At 45.5% G+C, this 16,028-nt stretch overlaps 1 protein-coding gene across 5 annotated transcripts in view; it reads left to right on the forward strand.

The window, feature by feature from the left end:
* TLN2 (talin 2) overlaps positions 1–16,028 on the forward strand; it is a 187,777-nt gene that overhangs the window by 143,764 nt on the left and 27,985 nt on the right. For all 5 annotated transcript variants that reach the window (XM_082197996.1, XM_082197998.1, XM_082197994.1 and 2 more), the window contains exons 32-43: positions 261–350; positions 1,189–1,311; positions 1,822–1,965; positions 3,237–3,398; positions 5,483–5,623; positions 6,281–6,462; positions 7,938–8,070; positions 9,621–9,722; positions 10,686–10,856; positions 13,577–13,723; positions 14,330–14,431; positions 14,620–14,739. In XM_082197996.1, the coding sequence (XP_082054122.1) occupies positions 261–350; positions 1,189–1,311; positions 1,822–1,965; positions 3,237–3,398; positions 5,483–5,623; positions 6,281–6,462; positions 7,938–8,070; positions 9,621–9,722; positions 10,686–10,856; positions 13,577–13,723; positions 14,330–14,431; positions 14,620–14,739 (1,617 nt within the window). The remainder of the gene's footprint in view (positions 1–260; positions 351–1,188; positions 1,312–1,821; positions 1,966–3,236; positions 3,399–5,482; positions 5,624–6,280; positions 6,463–7,937; positions 8,071–9,620; positions 9,723–10,685; positions 10,857–13,576; positions 13,724–14,329; positions 14,432–14,619; positions 14,740–16,028) is intronic.

The following is a 16,028-nucleotide window of genomic DNA, read 5'->3' on the forward strand; positions in this document are numbered from 1 at the left end:
GGGGTATCATACAAAGCAGGGAACAAAACTAAAATCAATCCATAAAACTGCAATTCAACATTCTAATAAATATAACAAACCAGGCACAAAAAGCTGGTTTTCATTTCAAAGCAGTATATTTGAAATGGATTCATTCCCATTCCAAGAAGGGCTTTGCTTAATCAGCTCACCCAAGCACCCTAAGAAGGTGCAGCAAGGGCTTCATGGTCTAGGATTTTGACTGCATTGCCAACCATCACTTGTGCCCCTCTTATTTTCAGACGGTTAAAGAAATGCTGGAAAACCCCAACGAACCTGTTAGCGACCTCTCTTATTTTGACTGCATTGAAGGTGTTATGGAAAACTCCAAGGTAGCCATTGTATTTTCTTTCCATCTGCATGTTCGGTTTCATGACCAGTTGTAATAAGTCATATTTAGCACTCCCTGAAGTGGGGTACTGGAGCCTCCTGGCAGGTGAGTGGGGGGGGGAGCAAAATCCTGGAGCTACAGCTTTCTCCAACATCCAAAAACAAGGAGATTTTTTAGCAGTTATGTCAAAAGTACAGTCCACCCTCCCTCCCCAAAGAGAGTCCAGGCTGCTAATAGTAGTAAAAACACTATATAGAAAAACAGTGTAAAACAACACTTTAGCAATGCTAAAGGACCTGCAGTGAAACTAACCTTCATAAAACTAACCTCCAAAAATCTACAGCAGGGAAGGGGAACTTTTTCCAGCCAGCAGGCCAGATCCTGGCGTCTTCCAGCCCCCCATCTTCAGTGGCCCACTTGGGCAGGTGGGGGATGCCCACCTGTCAATCAGCTGATGATGTTGCTCCTGATCCACAGTGGAGATAAAATCAGTAGGAAGGTGATTGTATTACGGAGATAATGTGTGTGAATTGAGTTTGATGTGCCTTCTAGGTAGGGGGTGTTGTTTTTGCTTGTTACTATGTTATGTATGTTTGTGTTTTTATACTGTAAACCACTCTGTATTCCTCTGATGAAGAGCTGTAGAAAATATATGAATGAATGAATAATATTTTTATTTTATAGCATTGCGTATTATCAAATATTGATACTAATAAATAAGGCTTATTAGAAGTATGAGGTATTAGTAAATATTAGCATATGGTTATTAAGTGGTGTTGTGATTTCTAAAGCAAGGATTGAATTGAAAGTCTTGAATTGCTCCCCTCCTCCCCCCACAGGTTCTGGGAGAGGCAATGGCTGGAATTTCTCAGAATGCCAAGACAGGGGACCTTCCAGTCTTTGGCGAGTGTGTTGGGGTGGCTTCCAAGGCCCTTTGTGGCCTCACTGAAGCAGCAGCTCAGGTGAGTTTCAGGTGACTAATGTACTAAGCAAGGTTTTCTGCAGTGGTGGGTGACAGTGTTCATTGAGCTTCTGCAAGTGCATTAAGGTGTTTCAACTGCTTGCAAAGTGTGAGGATGGAGGGACCTTTGGTGGTCTTTTTGAGTGTTTGTCTTGATGGAGTTTCTGCTAGAGTGCTTATTATGTATTTATGAATAACCTTCTAGTTATCTAGCTTGCTGCTGGCCCAGTGAATGACCACAGCAGAGGCTGATTTGCCTGTGAATGACTTTAGTTGTGGGCATTAGCATTAGGCCAGTTTTGCAAATAATGCTTAAATGGCTTCTCTGCATTTTTCCGTGCCTGTAATTGGAATGCAAGTCCTGCCTTGTCTAGGAAGAACATTGGATGAAAAAATGACTCTCTTCTTCCACTCTCGGTTTTGCATGATCTCAAGTTAACTAATAGGCGTTTATTGTGTGCTTCTTGAAAACCACCTCTGAGTAGTCACAATGCCTTTGGTTTTTGCCTAGGCCGCTTACCTGGTTGGCATCTCGGATCCCAACAGCCAGGCGGGTCAGCAGGGGCTTGTTGATCCTATCCAGTTTGCCAGGGCCAATCAAGCTATCCAAATGGCATGTCAGAACTTGGTGGACCCAGGAAGCAGCCCATCCCAGGTAACTTTCATCAAGGTTGCCAGAGGCATTTTGCTGGCTCGTGCTTCACAGCCTGTAAGAGGTCCACCTTTGTAGAAATAGCAGTCTTGGGTTGCATGTGGCCTGAAAATAGGGGAGCACTTCATATTTTAATTGGGTGTGAACTTGGGAACTTCTGTATGCAAGGCATGAGCTCTTCCCTCTCAGCTATGGTCTGTTTCTTACTAAGCTTGCAGCACAAAAAGTTCTATTGCTACTGCTAAAGTATGGAAGCAAGCAATTGCTCCTGACTCTGTTACACAACAGAGAAAAATTAACAACTATTTCCCAAGGAGAAAATCACTAGTTTATTTATCAGAGGAAATTTTTCCCTCTCCCAAGTATCTCTTTCACTGATTTTTTTTTTTTTTTTGGGGGGGGGGAGGCAAGAATAAGGATTTGTGAATACCAGTAAAGAGGTTTAAAATGTGTTTGGACTGAATTGCGTTTGGGAATGCTTTGTTTGTACTTTACAGGTGAATGAATGCATTTTCCTCTTTTTTGTAAATATAAAGATGCATTTCCTTCAGCCATTAACAGAAATATATAAAGCATGTGAACAACCAACATTTTTAAAACTCTTGTCAACATGTCAGTGGCCATTCCTGTCTTCTCTTTATCTTACTTTGATCTGTAATCAAAGCAGCAATTCTCTACCAACTTACCTGGGAGTGAGCACCATTAAACTGAATGGGACTTCCATCTGAGTAGACATGGATAGGACTGAACTACAAGGAGGAAAAAAGCTTGCTGGTATCTCCCTAGATCTCTCAGCGCCCTTTTAATCAGCAATGAGACCTGGACCAGCTGCTAAGGATTTTGCCAAACATTTAAATAACCAAATGGCTCTTTAAAATGTGTCTACTTTCTATGCTGCATCGTAGGTCCAAAAGAGCTCAAGTTCCTTTCTTCCTAATCCACTGGTGCTTCAGAACACAGATGGAGAATTAGCAGAGCAGCCATTCCATCACTGAGCCAGCCCAAGACATTTGGCTGCCTGAGGCAAAGGGAAAAGATGGAGCCTGCAAAAACTCACCAAACTGTTTTATCCTATTTTGACACTGGCAGTGGAACAGCATCCTCCTCTGTACACCTGAGGGGCAGGCCTCATGGCATACGCAACTCTATCCACTCCCCACCCCTCCACAACTTCCGCCTGAATTGGCTGCCTCACTCTGCCTCGTGGTAGGGCTGGCCCTGTCTGTGGTTCTATTTCCGCCCCCTCAGCTATGTGTGTATGTTTCGTTTTCCAGGTCTTATCAGCAGCTACCATTGTGGCAAAGCACACTTCTGCGCTGTGTAATGCCTGCCGCATTGCTTCGTCCAAGACAGCCAATCCTGTTGCAAAGAGGCACTTTGTCCAGTCGGCAAAGGAAGTGGCAAACAGCACTGCCAACCTGGTTAAAACTATCAAGGTATGAGAGTCTCTTGCCGCTGTACTGTTAAGACAGCCTCAGTCAAACAAAGGCTTAAATACTGTTCATCTCTGGGTCCTTAAAAAAAAAAGTCATTTACAGGAAGTCGTTTCATCTGTGGGAAAACAGAGTTTGCAACCTACGCAGGAACTTCCATTTTGAATCTCTTAGGGAGCCATTATCCGCCTCGTTCCTGGAATGCTTGAGAACAGCTGTACTGCTAGAATGCAATTAACCTAATGTATTAGTGATCAGGGAGTTACATTTTAATTCTGTTGTTTCGTCTGGAGGTTCCTCCTGTCTTCATTACAGGAGAAAGAAGACCTTGCTCTTGGGAAAGTGCGGGTTTCAAAAATGAGGAAGGAGAAAACTGTTCAAGAGTTTGGAATTCCCAACGTTTATTTGAGAGAGCATATTATTATTATTATTATTATTATTATTATTATTATTATTATTATTTTCCCACCCGTAACCCAAGGTACCAGGACAGGATTCAGCAATTTAAAAACATCGTTAATAACACAATATTTAAAACTTAAAATTACAAAAACATAAACTTAAAATTATAAAAATAAGGTGAGTCCTGAAAATATACATCTCAAGTGTAATGTTATTAGAATATATCTTTCTCAATCCCTTCTTCAATTTGTAGCAAAGTAGCTAATTATTGTCTGATTGAAAATATGAAAATGAGTGATTTGTGTGGCTTTTAAAAAGTGAAGATAAGTAAAGAGCCAGCCATACTTCTAGAGCAGGGGTGTCAAACTCAAATTCATCGGGGGGGACGCATCAGCAGTTTGGTCACCCTCAAAGGGCCGGTTGTATCTGTAGGTCCTACCCCCCCACACACACATACCCCTCCCCCCCACATACATCATATGTACTTACAGTACAGGAGAGAAGGGTTCAGGCAGCCGTTGGATCTGTCACATCGCAGGATGGCATGCGCTCAATATAAAAACAAGTGGAGGTTTCCTGTGTAGAACGGCCGGCGCCGCTAGAGGGCAGACACTCTCTGGCTTGTAGGCTGCCGCGCATGCGCTGAAGAGGCGGCTTTCTTGTGTCCAAAAAAAAAGCGAGAATAAAAGGTGAAGGCTGGCGGCCGGCGGCAGCTACACGGGCCACATGACGAGGTCTGGCGGGCCAGATTTGGCCCGCGAGCCTTGTGTTTGACACCCGTGTTCTAGAGAGTCTCTTGGATCTCAACAGATCCCTGCTCACACTCATAGAATCATAGAATCATAGAGTTGGAATAGACCACAAGGGCCATCGAGTCCAACCCCCTGCCAAGCAGGAAACACCATCAGAGCACTCCTGACATATGGTTGTCAAGCCTCTGCTTAAAGACCTCCAAAGAAGGAGACTCCACCACACTCCTTGGCAGCAAATTCCACTGTCGAACAGCTCTTACTCTCAGGAAGTTCTTCCTAATGTTTAGGTGGAATCTTCTTTCTTGTAGTTTGGATCCATTGCTCTGTGTCCGCTTCTCTGTATGTTATTTGTATTATTAAATTTATTACCCACCTCCCTTCACCAGCAGGTTTTAGGGCTGGTGACAACAATTTAAAATCCAGAATTAAAAACTGTTAAAACATATTGCATTCGCAAGAATAGTGTGGGTCCTTAAAACACACATCTCAGCTGTCAAAGGGCAGGGTAAAGAGATGTATCTTCGGCATTTACCAAAAGCTGTTTCATGAAGGTGCAAGACTCGCCTCTATGGGGAGCTGACATGATCTCCGCTTTGCATGGGTGTCAGGGAATTCAGGAGCCAGCCAAAAACCTGCAGGATATGTTCCTGGGGAAACATAGACAGAGAACTCATTAATGGTTCTGGTGATGAGCTGGGAACCTGACAGGCCCTTGTAAGCATCATACAGAAATCTGGAGTCAAGCTGACTGAATGGGAAGATCTGGGTTATCCTATTTTACTGTATTGTGAGATGGAGTTAGGCTGGGATCTGTCATCCAGTGAACTTCACAGATAGGTGGAAGATTCAAGCCCAGGCTTCCCACATCTAAATCTGATGCTCTCTCTCAAGTTCACCACAGCACTCGAACCCATTTTTATTTTTCTTCACTAGGCCTTGGATGGTGACTTCTCAGAAGATAACCGGAATAAGTGCCGGATTGCAACTGCTCCCTTGATTGAAGCTGTGGAAAACCTAACAGCCTTTGCATCAAACCCTGAGTTTGTCAGTATCCCGGCCCAGATCAGTACTGAGGTAAGAGAAGTGCTGTATTAAATTAACTTTATAATGAGGCAGAGCCTGTCTTTAACTTACTGCAAACTGATCTCCAGTTTTCTGGTCTTTGAGGACATTACAAAGCATTTTGGAAGTTTGTTTACAACAATTAAGGTCACCTTTTCTATGCTTTAGAGAAGCAAGCTGCCTACATGATCTACGTCCCAATTGCCATGTCGGCTACATGGTAACCTCACATTGTTTTTATTTAACTCCCTCCCTCCCCTTTCCTGTGAAACTCTTGTAAGTAAAACTATAGCCTACTCCAGGGGTTCTTCCACGTGCAATTTGGATCAGGTCAGGATCAGCTTCAGCTAGCACAATTGTAGGATGCTGAGGCTGATGGGAGTCCAAAACCCCTGGACCCCTACATTGTCAAAGCCTGGACAAAACAGGTCAACGAGCTATGATCTGATCCTAGGTTTGCAGGGATTACTCAAACCATAGTCTCTTGGTTTGGAACCTTAAGACTTGAATTGAGGCGTGCTAGAAAAGGTAGGAACAGAAGGGGCAGCAAATGAGTTCACATGCCATTTCTAATCCAACAAACCATGGTGGTTTAGTCTGGGGTTATTACACCTGAACCCAACCTGGGAGTTGCTGTGGAACTAAAACCAGCTGCTTCCCTCTTTGCAGGGTTCTCGGGCACAGGAACCAATCCTGACTTCTGCCCGGACTATGCTAGAGAGCTCGTCCTCTTTAATCAAAACTGCTCGCTCACTGGCAATCAACCCCAAAGACCCTCCCACGTGGTCCATTCTCGCTGGGCACTCACACACCGTGTCCGAGTCCATTAAGAGCCTCATCACGTCCATCAGGTGAGTCCTTTCGTTTTTATAGGCACTTGCAGTGTGGGCACCTCTGCCCCTTTCTCCATATCACGTTCCCCCATTCTGCAGGAACACACACCCTGCTCATGCTTATTATTTCAGCAAGCTGGAATATGTAAAAACAAGTAGAGGGAGCCTTTCTCAGCCCAAGGGCTGCTTTCCCTCTTGGACTACGTTCCAGAGGCAACGTATCAGTGGTGGGCAGCAAAAGCAGGTGGAGGCAAAAGCAGGTGGAGCAGTGGAGGTGACATTTGTCTTTTATGCAGTAGGCTACATTCAAATGGGACGCAGGTGGCGCTGTGGGTTAAACCACAGAGCCTAGCACTTGCCGATCAGAAGGCCAGCAGTTCGAATCCCTGTGATGGGGTGAGCTCCCGTTGCTCAGTCCCTGCTCCTGCCAACCTAGCAGTTCGAAAGCACCTCAAAGTGCAAGTAGATAAATAGGTACCGCTCTGGCGGGAAGGTAAACGGCGTTTCCGTGTGCTGCTCTGGTTTGCCAGAAGCGGCTTAGTCATGCTGGCCACATGACCCGGAAGCTGTACGCCGGCTCCCTTGGCCAATAAAGCAAGATGAGCACCGCAACCCCAGAGTCAGCCACGACTGGACCTAATGGTCAGGAGTCCCTTTACCTTTTTACATTCAAACACTGCAAAAGTCAGGGGTTTCTGCACATGCACAGCCCTCTGTTCAGGCAAGCAAGAGGCAGTAACACAGTTCCAAGTCTGCAGCCCAGCCAGGCAAAAGCACTTGAGAGGTGCATAGATCAGGGGTGGTGGGAGGCGTGTCTGGGGTCAGAGAGAGAGTCCTGGAGCATTGCGCTCAGCTCCCGAGCTTCCAGTTTTGCAATAACCACACACTGCCTTCAGGGGTCAAGACCTTCCCCCACCTCTAGAATACTCTCTCAGTCAGGCCCCTCTTTGAGGTATGTTTCTCTCCCCACTCCCCTTTCAGGTCTTTTCCTGTGTGATAATGTACTATGTTAATGTAAGATATATGTTTTATGCTGTTTGTTTTAATTGTTTCTTTGTATCATATGTTATAATTATTGTTCTCATGTACACTATTCGGTGCTCTGGGTGCTCATTAGTAGAAGAGGGGGGTGAAAGTGAATGATTATCAGTCCCTTTATTTTCAGTGTTTGGGGTGTGAGTGCCGTTCCCTGTTTAGGCAAAATAGTACCATCCATGTTCAGGAAAGAGTTATCAGCTGGCTAGGGAATATCCTAAAGATTGAAGAAGCGCAAAAGAATCTGTGAGGGGGAGTTATTGGATGTGTATGGCGCATGCTCAGTAGCCACAGAATGCAGACTGATGGGTGGGGCAAGGATGGGGGGGGAGATGGAAAACCGGGGGAGGGGCTGGAATCCTCTGTTCTTTAATATTTTGTTGCAGTTCCCACTTGTTAATTATGGTTATACCCCACCCCTTCACCCTTGACATAACAATCTGCCATACATTCTCCAGAGACAAAGCCCCGGGCCAGCGGGAGTGTGACTACTCCATAGATGGGATCAATAGATGCATCAGGGACATTGAGCAGGCCTCACTTGCAGCTGTCAGTCAGAACTTGGCCACGAGGGATGACATTTCTGTTGAGGTAAGCAGAGCTGTGCATTGCCAGTGAAGGAAAAGCTGAGCCTCCTTCTCAGCCGGGAGTGTGTCTGTGTGTGCGGGGGGGGGGGAGAGAGAGAGTGCTCTGAATCAAATTAATGTAGTTGGCAGTGCAGGGTGAGGGGAAACAGGGAAAGCACCAATAAATCTTCTGCTATAAACAGACTAGAAGATTTTCCCATGATGCATTGCATTCCTCTTGCTAACTCTCTTCCAGGTGAGTGAACCTGGTCCAGCAACACAGGTGAGAAACTGACATAGGTTGTTTGCAAAATGACAGGTTGAAATTCTTCAGGGTGAGGCTCTTAAGTTTCCTTTTTCTTTTAATGCCCAGGGGAGAAAAGAGGGACCTTCAAACAACCATAAGCAGCTCAGCTTCATTCCCTCTTCCATTTTTAAGCAGGAAACTAGAATCCTACTTGGAGGGGGAAAATAACAAGTTTTCACAAACTTACTTCTCTTGTTTTTACAGGGAGAAGTTAAGCTTTGTGTCAAAAAATCTGGCCATCTGCATTTTGCTGTAATTCAGAAGGTCCAGGTTCAAACTTGGGATCTTCAGTTGAAAAAAAGATCAGATTGCAGCAGGTCATGGGGGGAGGGGAAGTCATCTCTGCCTGACCCCTTGGAGTCTGCTAACCATCAGAGTGGATCAGAGGGTGGCCTTTGGCCCTCCAAATGTTGCAACTCCTGCCAGCCCCAGAAAGTGCGGCCAAGGCAGCATATAGTTAAACTATGAACCTCCCTCCCTCAGGAGGCAATAATGGCCAGCAACTGGGGTGGCTTTAAAGAGGACTGGAGAGATTCATGGAAGGGGAGGCTATCAGTGGCTCCTAGCTGTGATGACTGTGCTCTGCCGCCACAGATGGAGGCATGAATGCTTCTGGATACCAGTTGCTGGAAACCCCAGGAGGGGAGACTGATGCTTGTGCTGCGGTCCTGCTTGCTGCTTTCCCCTGGGCATCTGGTCGGCCCCTGTGAAAACAGGATGCTGAACTCAACGGGCCACTTTGGGCCTAATCCAATAGACTTTCCTTTGGTTCAGCAACTTCTAGAGGGCCAAAGGTTCCTCACCCCCAAGGAAGATAACGCTGGACTGGGTGGGCAAACAACTTGTCCTGGCATATGGGCTGATCATAGGAGGGACAGAAATGGCAAAATGAATACATTTTTCCTGTTTTTATTCAGCTTCAAAAAATCAAAATCACGCTAATACATCAGATAATTGAAGTTTAGTAGGGAGCTCCAAGGGTCATCTAGTCCAACCCCCTGCAATGCAAGAATCACAGCTAAAGAATCCCTGACAGATGGCCGTCCAACCTTTGTTTAAAAACCAGCAGGGAAGGAGAGCCCACCACACCCCACATCAATAAATATTTATATATATATAAAACAATACAGTTCCCCCTCACCCCACAGAGAGAGCAAATGTGCTTTTCAAAATAGTGCCTCTGTGTGTCTTCCATGTCACCAAGCACCTCTGCATTGTCATTGCATTTCTGTCTGTGGTCCGACATGTCCATTTTGCTTGTTTCTCAGGCCTTGCAGGAGCAGCTGACGTCGGTCGTCCAGGAAATTGGGCATCTGATTGACCCCATTGCTACAGCCGCTCGAGGCGAAGCCGCTCAGCTGGGCCACAAGGTAGGAAGCCACAAAATGGCCACTCTGGGGGAAAGGGATGTTGTTGGTCTGAGGCAGATTCGTGAAAAGAACGCTGACTTGAGGAGGCAGCCATGTGGGATCCACTGAGGAGGACTTGGGAGGCATCTCTGGGATTCACTGAGGGCAGCAGAGGGCCTGTGAGGCACAATTAACCAGGCAGCCATTTTGGAGTTCTGCTGACTGCAGAAAACTAAGTACTTTAGAGCAATTAATTCTATTCATTATTTGGTCATTTGCTTCTGTATTTTTATTATTTTATGATCCTGTGCCAAAGCCAAAGGTGGAAAAAATGTAATTTTATGAAAATGATACACAGGTGGTATCTAACTCCGAGTAGACTAGTGTTTCCCAGTTATCAGTGCTTATACTACATTTTTTTAGATTTGCCTTGAGAGCGTCTTTAAATCTCTTTTGTTGTCCATCGGTATTTCGCTTTCCATCCTTAAGTTGGGAATAGAGTAGTTGCTTTGGAAGGCGATAGTTAGGCATCTGAACAACATGACCAGTCCAATGAAGCTGATGTTGAAGAAGCATTGCTTTGACACTGGTGATCTTTGCTTCTTCCAGTACACTAACATTAGTTCGCCTGTCTTCTCAAGTGATGTGTAAAAATTTCCGGAGAAATGTGCAGCTTATTGGTGCTCTTGAAGTACATAATGTCTGAGGCCTTCTGGGAAAACAAAATGGCAGCTGCCCAAATCCTAAACAGCAGCACTCTAACCACCCCGAGGAAATGGCTCATTGGGCAGCACAGAAATGCTTAAATAAGCAAATGAAATATATGAATTTGGAAAAACAAGATGAATTACATTTAAATGGATGACAAATGGTAAACAGATGCATGGTGGGTTTTTTTTTTAATGAATGCATGATGAAACAAATGAGGTCTTTGCATAGCCACACTGAATGAATTCCGTTGCCTTCTTTCCTTTCCTCCCTTAGGTGACGCAGGTAGCCAGCTACTTTGAACCGCTGGTTCTTGCTGCTGTCGGTGTGGTATCCAAGTTGATGAACCACCAGCAACAAATGACCTTATTGGACCAGACCAAGACTCTGGCGGAATCTGCCCTCCAGATGCTCTACGCAGCCAAAGAAGGGGGAGGAAACCCCAAGGTAGGCCACCCTCAGGATGACTACTTGAATGTTGATATTTAGAGGTGACGTCCTAAGAGAGGGTCCTGCTTGTTCCCTATTGCACTGTTCATCAAGCCACAGAAGTATTCCCTTTTTCTCTCAGGGATAGCAAATGTGTTACCTTCCAATTGTCGAAGGACTCCAACTCCCATCAGCCCCAGCCAGGATGGCCAGTGATCAGGCATATGATAGAAGGGGAAGGTCCATAGCTCAGTGATGGAGCACATATTTACACGTAGATGGTCCCAGGTGGAATCCCTGCTACCTCCAGTAGGTCTGTGAAAGACTTAGAGAGCCACTGCCAGACATTATAGCCATTGCTGAGCTAGATGGACTCTGTATAAGGCAGCTCCGTGTCTTATTATGTTGGAAGGGAAGCACATTGACTACTCTGTAGACTAATTTGGCACCGGTAAATTATGTGGTGGTGGTGATCTGATTTGATGGATCACAGCAACTGATGGTCATACAAGTTTCCCAAATCCAATTGAGTAAGTAAACAGTCAGCTTTGCAGCAGAATTTTAACCTGGGTCTTTCCAGTCTAAAGAGTCATCATTTTATCAGATTTGGATGGTGGATTTTAAGGGTTTTAAGCTTGCATACCTTTGTTTAAAAAAAGAGAAACTTGTGAGTATAAGCAGAGAAGAGTTCTGCCTGAACTAGGCAATATGGATAAGACTCTTGCACCACATTTCAAGCCATTAGACTGTTCCTGTTTGGCTGAGGCCATGTCATGGGATCAGTGGCAAAGCCACCACATTCCAGCATTCAGAAGGAACCACCAGACAGCTCAGGATTGCCCTCCTTTCCTTTCTGTGAGGCACTCAATAATTATTGCCTAGGAGGGCTTCCAGTTTCCTGGGCTGTTAAGCTGTGGCATGTTCAGCATAACAGTTAATCCTGCCCTCTGAATTCCTACACAAATGTCTATGAGTGTAAAAATAGACTGGTTTCAGCTTTTCCAGTCAATTAATTTTGAACTCCTTGCCCCATAAGCATCTTCCTGTTCAGCTCCCCTCAAAAGCTCTGCCATCTCTCCCTGCTGATGCTGGAAAAGGAGAGCCAAGGTTGGAACCACAGTGTGTTTAAAATTCTCCCAATGGCAACATAGGAAGCCACCTTTATGAAGGATTTGTCCATCTACCTCAGTATTGTCCCCTCTGATAGTCAACAGCTTCCCAAAGTTTCTGGCAGAGAAGAGTCTATTCCTTCGCGTCTTAGTTGGAGACTTTGCCAGGGACTGAATCTGGGACCTTCTGCCGTCGCGAGAACCAGAAGCTTCAACATTGCAAAGGCCCTGCTACTGTGCTATGGCCCTTCTGGTTGATTTTAATTGGTGGGAAGATTTTAATTACACAAAAATGTTGTCCTGTTAATCACACTGATTAAGCCACTGAAGCTTGCAGGCCCATTGGCATTGTGGTTTAGTGTGCTGTTGTTTTTCTTAAAGGATAAGTTCTGTAGTTTGCATCTAAGCATGGTCTCTTGAGGAGGTAGAATGGACTGTGCCGTTCCAGACCATGATAATGGCAGGGAGGAGGGGATCCCATTTTTGAAAGCTAGCCTATATAACAAACTCCCAGAAATGGAAAGCTAGCATGTCAGGGAGACAGGTTTCAGGCTAGCCTTTGTTCTTACAGGGGAGCAGTCAGGGATTTCAGCACTTTTACCACCTCCTTCTCCTGCCTGTGTAGACCAGCCATTCATCTTTCCCTCAGATATTTTTACTTTGTCAGAAGATGCTTTCAGAGAAGGAGAGGTGATTTGCATGTCTGGGGGTCTAAAAAATACAGTCCTTGTGAGCAATCAAGCATGAATGGTGATGGATGATGAGAGACTCGGGAGATATTCTTTAATGGTCCTTAGACAAACGTGTGTAATTAAAAAATCCTGCCTTCAGTAATCACCCCTGTCTGACAGTCGTCTCCCGCAATGAGATCATGAAGCAAACACTGTAATTGCCTTAATGTGTCAGTAGGAAGTCTAGTCTTAAAGTCTCAAATCAGGGGAGTGGAGACTGGAAGGGGAATGGAACCTTTTTTAAAAGAATTCCTTTTTACTTTTAAAACTAGGCTCCTTTCTCCTTAACACACCAAGGCTCACATCCCTTCAGTCATTCAGCACCAGCCCTACTGTTGAGCAGGCCTCCTCAGGAGGCAAATGTTGAGGGGCACAGAGGCCACATTCACACCATACATTTAAAGCATGATGATACCACTTTAAACAACCATGGCTTACGCCCAAAGAAATCAGAAAGCTGTAGTTTGTTGAGGCTGCTGTGAGTTGTTTGATGACCCCCTATTCCCCCTCACAGAACTACAGTTCCCAGAGTGGTTTAAGTGTCAGTCCCTCTTCGCAGGAAACTCTGGGGGTTGTATCTCTGTGAGGGGAATAGCAGCCTCCTCCTAACAACTCTTGGCACCCTTAACAGACAGCAGCTCCCATAATTCTTTGAGGGAAGCCATGACTGTTTAAAGTGGTATTGTAATGTAGGCCATGAACGTGGACAGAGCGGACAAAGCTGTGGGTGTCAACTCCTATTTTCTGTCTTCCCACGTGGAAAGCCTTTTAAGTCTCCATGCCGGCCATCACACGACAGTTGTGTTTTTCAACAGAAGGGACACTGGGATGTGTTTCAGTTGTGTCAAAGAAAGAGGGAGATGCAATGTTTCCTGTTTTCTCCATCAACTTATTTCAGGCTTCACACACTCACGATGCCATCACGGAAGCTGCCCAACTGATGAAGGAAGCGGTGGATGATATCATGGTTACCTTGAATGAAGCTGCCAGCGAAGTAGGGATGGTGGGCAACATGGTGGACTCCATAGCTGAAGCCATGAGCAAGGTCTGTACGAGTCACCTGGGATCCCTTCTCATTGCTGTTTCCCAAGGCCCCTGGAATATGTGATTATCCCAAAGCACCCAGGAAGACTCCAATTGAGGTTGCAGCTATCAAAAACTTGTTGTTGATTATATCAATACAGTGCTACCTCGGGTTAAGTACTTAATTCGTTCCGGAGGTCCGTACTTAACCTGAAATTGTTCTTAACCTGAAGCACCACTTTAGCTAATGGGGCCTCCCGCTGCTGCCACACCGCTGGAGCACGATTTCTGTTCTCATCCTGAAGCAAAGTTCTTAACCTGAAGCACTATTTCTGGGTTAGCAGAGTCTGTAACCTGAAGCGTATGTAACCTGAGGTACCACTGTAATTGCCTTCCTTGGTAGCCGTATAATTGTCTGTGATTCAAGGATTTGGGGGGAGAGAGGAGATAGATGCAGACTCCCACCCCTCAGTCCCAGGCACTAATGATACCATTCATATTTTGTGTAATTTATGCCAGTCAGTGTGGGTTTTCTGGTTACAGTAGACCTTTTCCACTTATGGGAACAGGGTCTAGATTTCCTGCCATTTTGATCACCTTTCTTCTTCCTCTTCAACCCCCATTGCAGCTGGACGAGGGCACACCACCAGAACCCAATGGAACTTATGTTGACTATCAGACCACCGTAGTCAAATACTCCAAAGCCATTGCAGTGACAGCCCAAGAAATGGTAAGATCTGTTAATGACAGCAAAATGCATTGAGGTGCACCTTAAGTGATGACCAACGGAAGCCTTTGGGAACCCAAGAAGATCCAGCTGCTGGATCAGACCAAAGGATAATCTAGTGCAGTATCCTGTTTCTCACAGTGTAGCACAAGTGAGGCATGTTCACCTCTTCTTTCTTCACATTCCTTCAGATGACGAAGGCGGTTACTAATCCAGAGGAGCTGGGAGGACTCGCTTCACAAATGACCACAGACTACGGTCACTTGGCGTTCCAGGGACGGATGGCAGCTGCTACAGCAGAACCGGAGGAGGTCTTGAGCCCTTGGTCTTGTTTGGGGTTAATAAGCATGCAGTGATGGAACCAACTTTGGCGGGGAGGGCCCAGGCAACATCAGAGTTCTCCTTCCACCCCCACCCCCCTTTCTGTTCTTAAATTGCTGCCCCAAAGAAACTAGTGGGCCTCCCATATTGGAACCTTGCTGCTTGTGCAGAAAAATCCTCTGCCTCTTGATTATCTCTGTTGTCATCACAGGGATACTGATTTGGTGTCACTGATTTGCACAAAGTTGGGGTTTTGCCTGCTGTCTTGAGCAAGCCAATAAAAAGGCAGAATATAAATTTAAGCAATGCTTGAATTTATTTATTATCTGTTCATTTATTGTTGTTTTTTGTCACATGTACATGCCTCCTTTTTCTCCAAGGAGCTCAAGGTGGCATGCATGGTTCTCTTCATTTAATCTCCACAACCACCTTGTGAGGTGGGCTAGGCTGAGAGGCGGGGGCTTGCCCAAGGCCACCCAGCGACATTTATGGCTAAAGGCTTCCTCAACCTCAGCCCTCCAGTTGTTTTGAAGCTACAATTCCTATCATCCCTGACCACTGGTCCTGCTAGCTAGGGATCATGGGAATTGCAGGCCAAAAACATCTGGAGGGCCGAGGTTGAGGAAGCCTGCTCTAACCACTGCACCGCACTGGCTTTACGGGTAGGAAAAGGAGAATGGCCTGTAAGCAAACAAAATTGTGCTAATTTTAATCAAAGTGCAGTACCGCATGGCCTGCTAACAAGCAGTAGCTAGAGGGAGTCAGTGGAAAGGGGGGGGCCTCTGAACCTGCCCTCCATCCTGTAATTCAAGTACTTGGTATAAGTAGCAGTAATAGCAATTCTGCAAGCAGGAACCTTCAGAGTCTCTCAGACCTGTGGAAAGACACACTTTTTGGTGCACCTGCAATTAACCAATTGAAAGTAAGAGACCCATGAAGACCAGCAGCTTTGATTTTGACTGCTATCAATTCATCATGGCATCCCTATACCTTCGTTTAGCCATTCCTCATCTGGCAGGATATTATTATTATTATTAACCTCAGCGTAGAACTGTGCAACTGCTAAAGAGATGGGGTCACTCCTGCTAGGTACTGAATGCATGGAAAAATAATTGAGTGTTCAGCTGTCTCCTAAAGCAATTAAAAGTGGGAGACAATTGGATCTGCACTGGGAGGGAGTTCTATAAAAAGGGTGCTGCCAGTGAGAAGGCCCTGTTACACTGAGAAGGCCCTGTCCCTCAAATAATATTTGTCATATGGGCATATTATAAACCTGTCC

Source organism: Podarcis vaucheri, assembly GCF_965113315.1.
Source record: "Podarcis vaucheri genome assembly, chromosome: 14".
NCBI classification, from domain to species: domain Eukaryota; kingdom Metazoa; phylum Chordata; class Lepidosauria; order Squamata; family Lacertidae; genus Podarcis; species Podarcis vaucheri.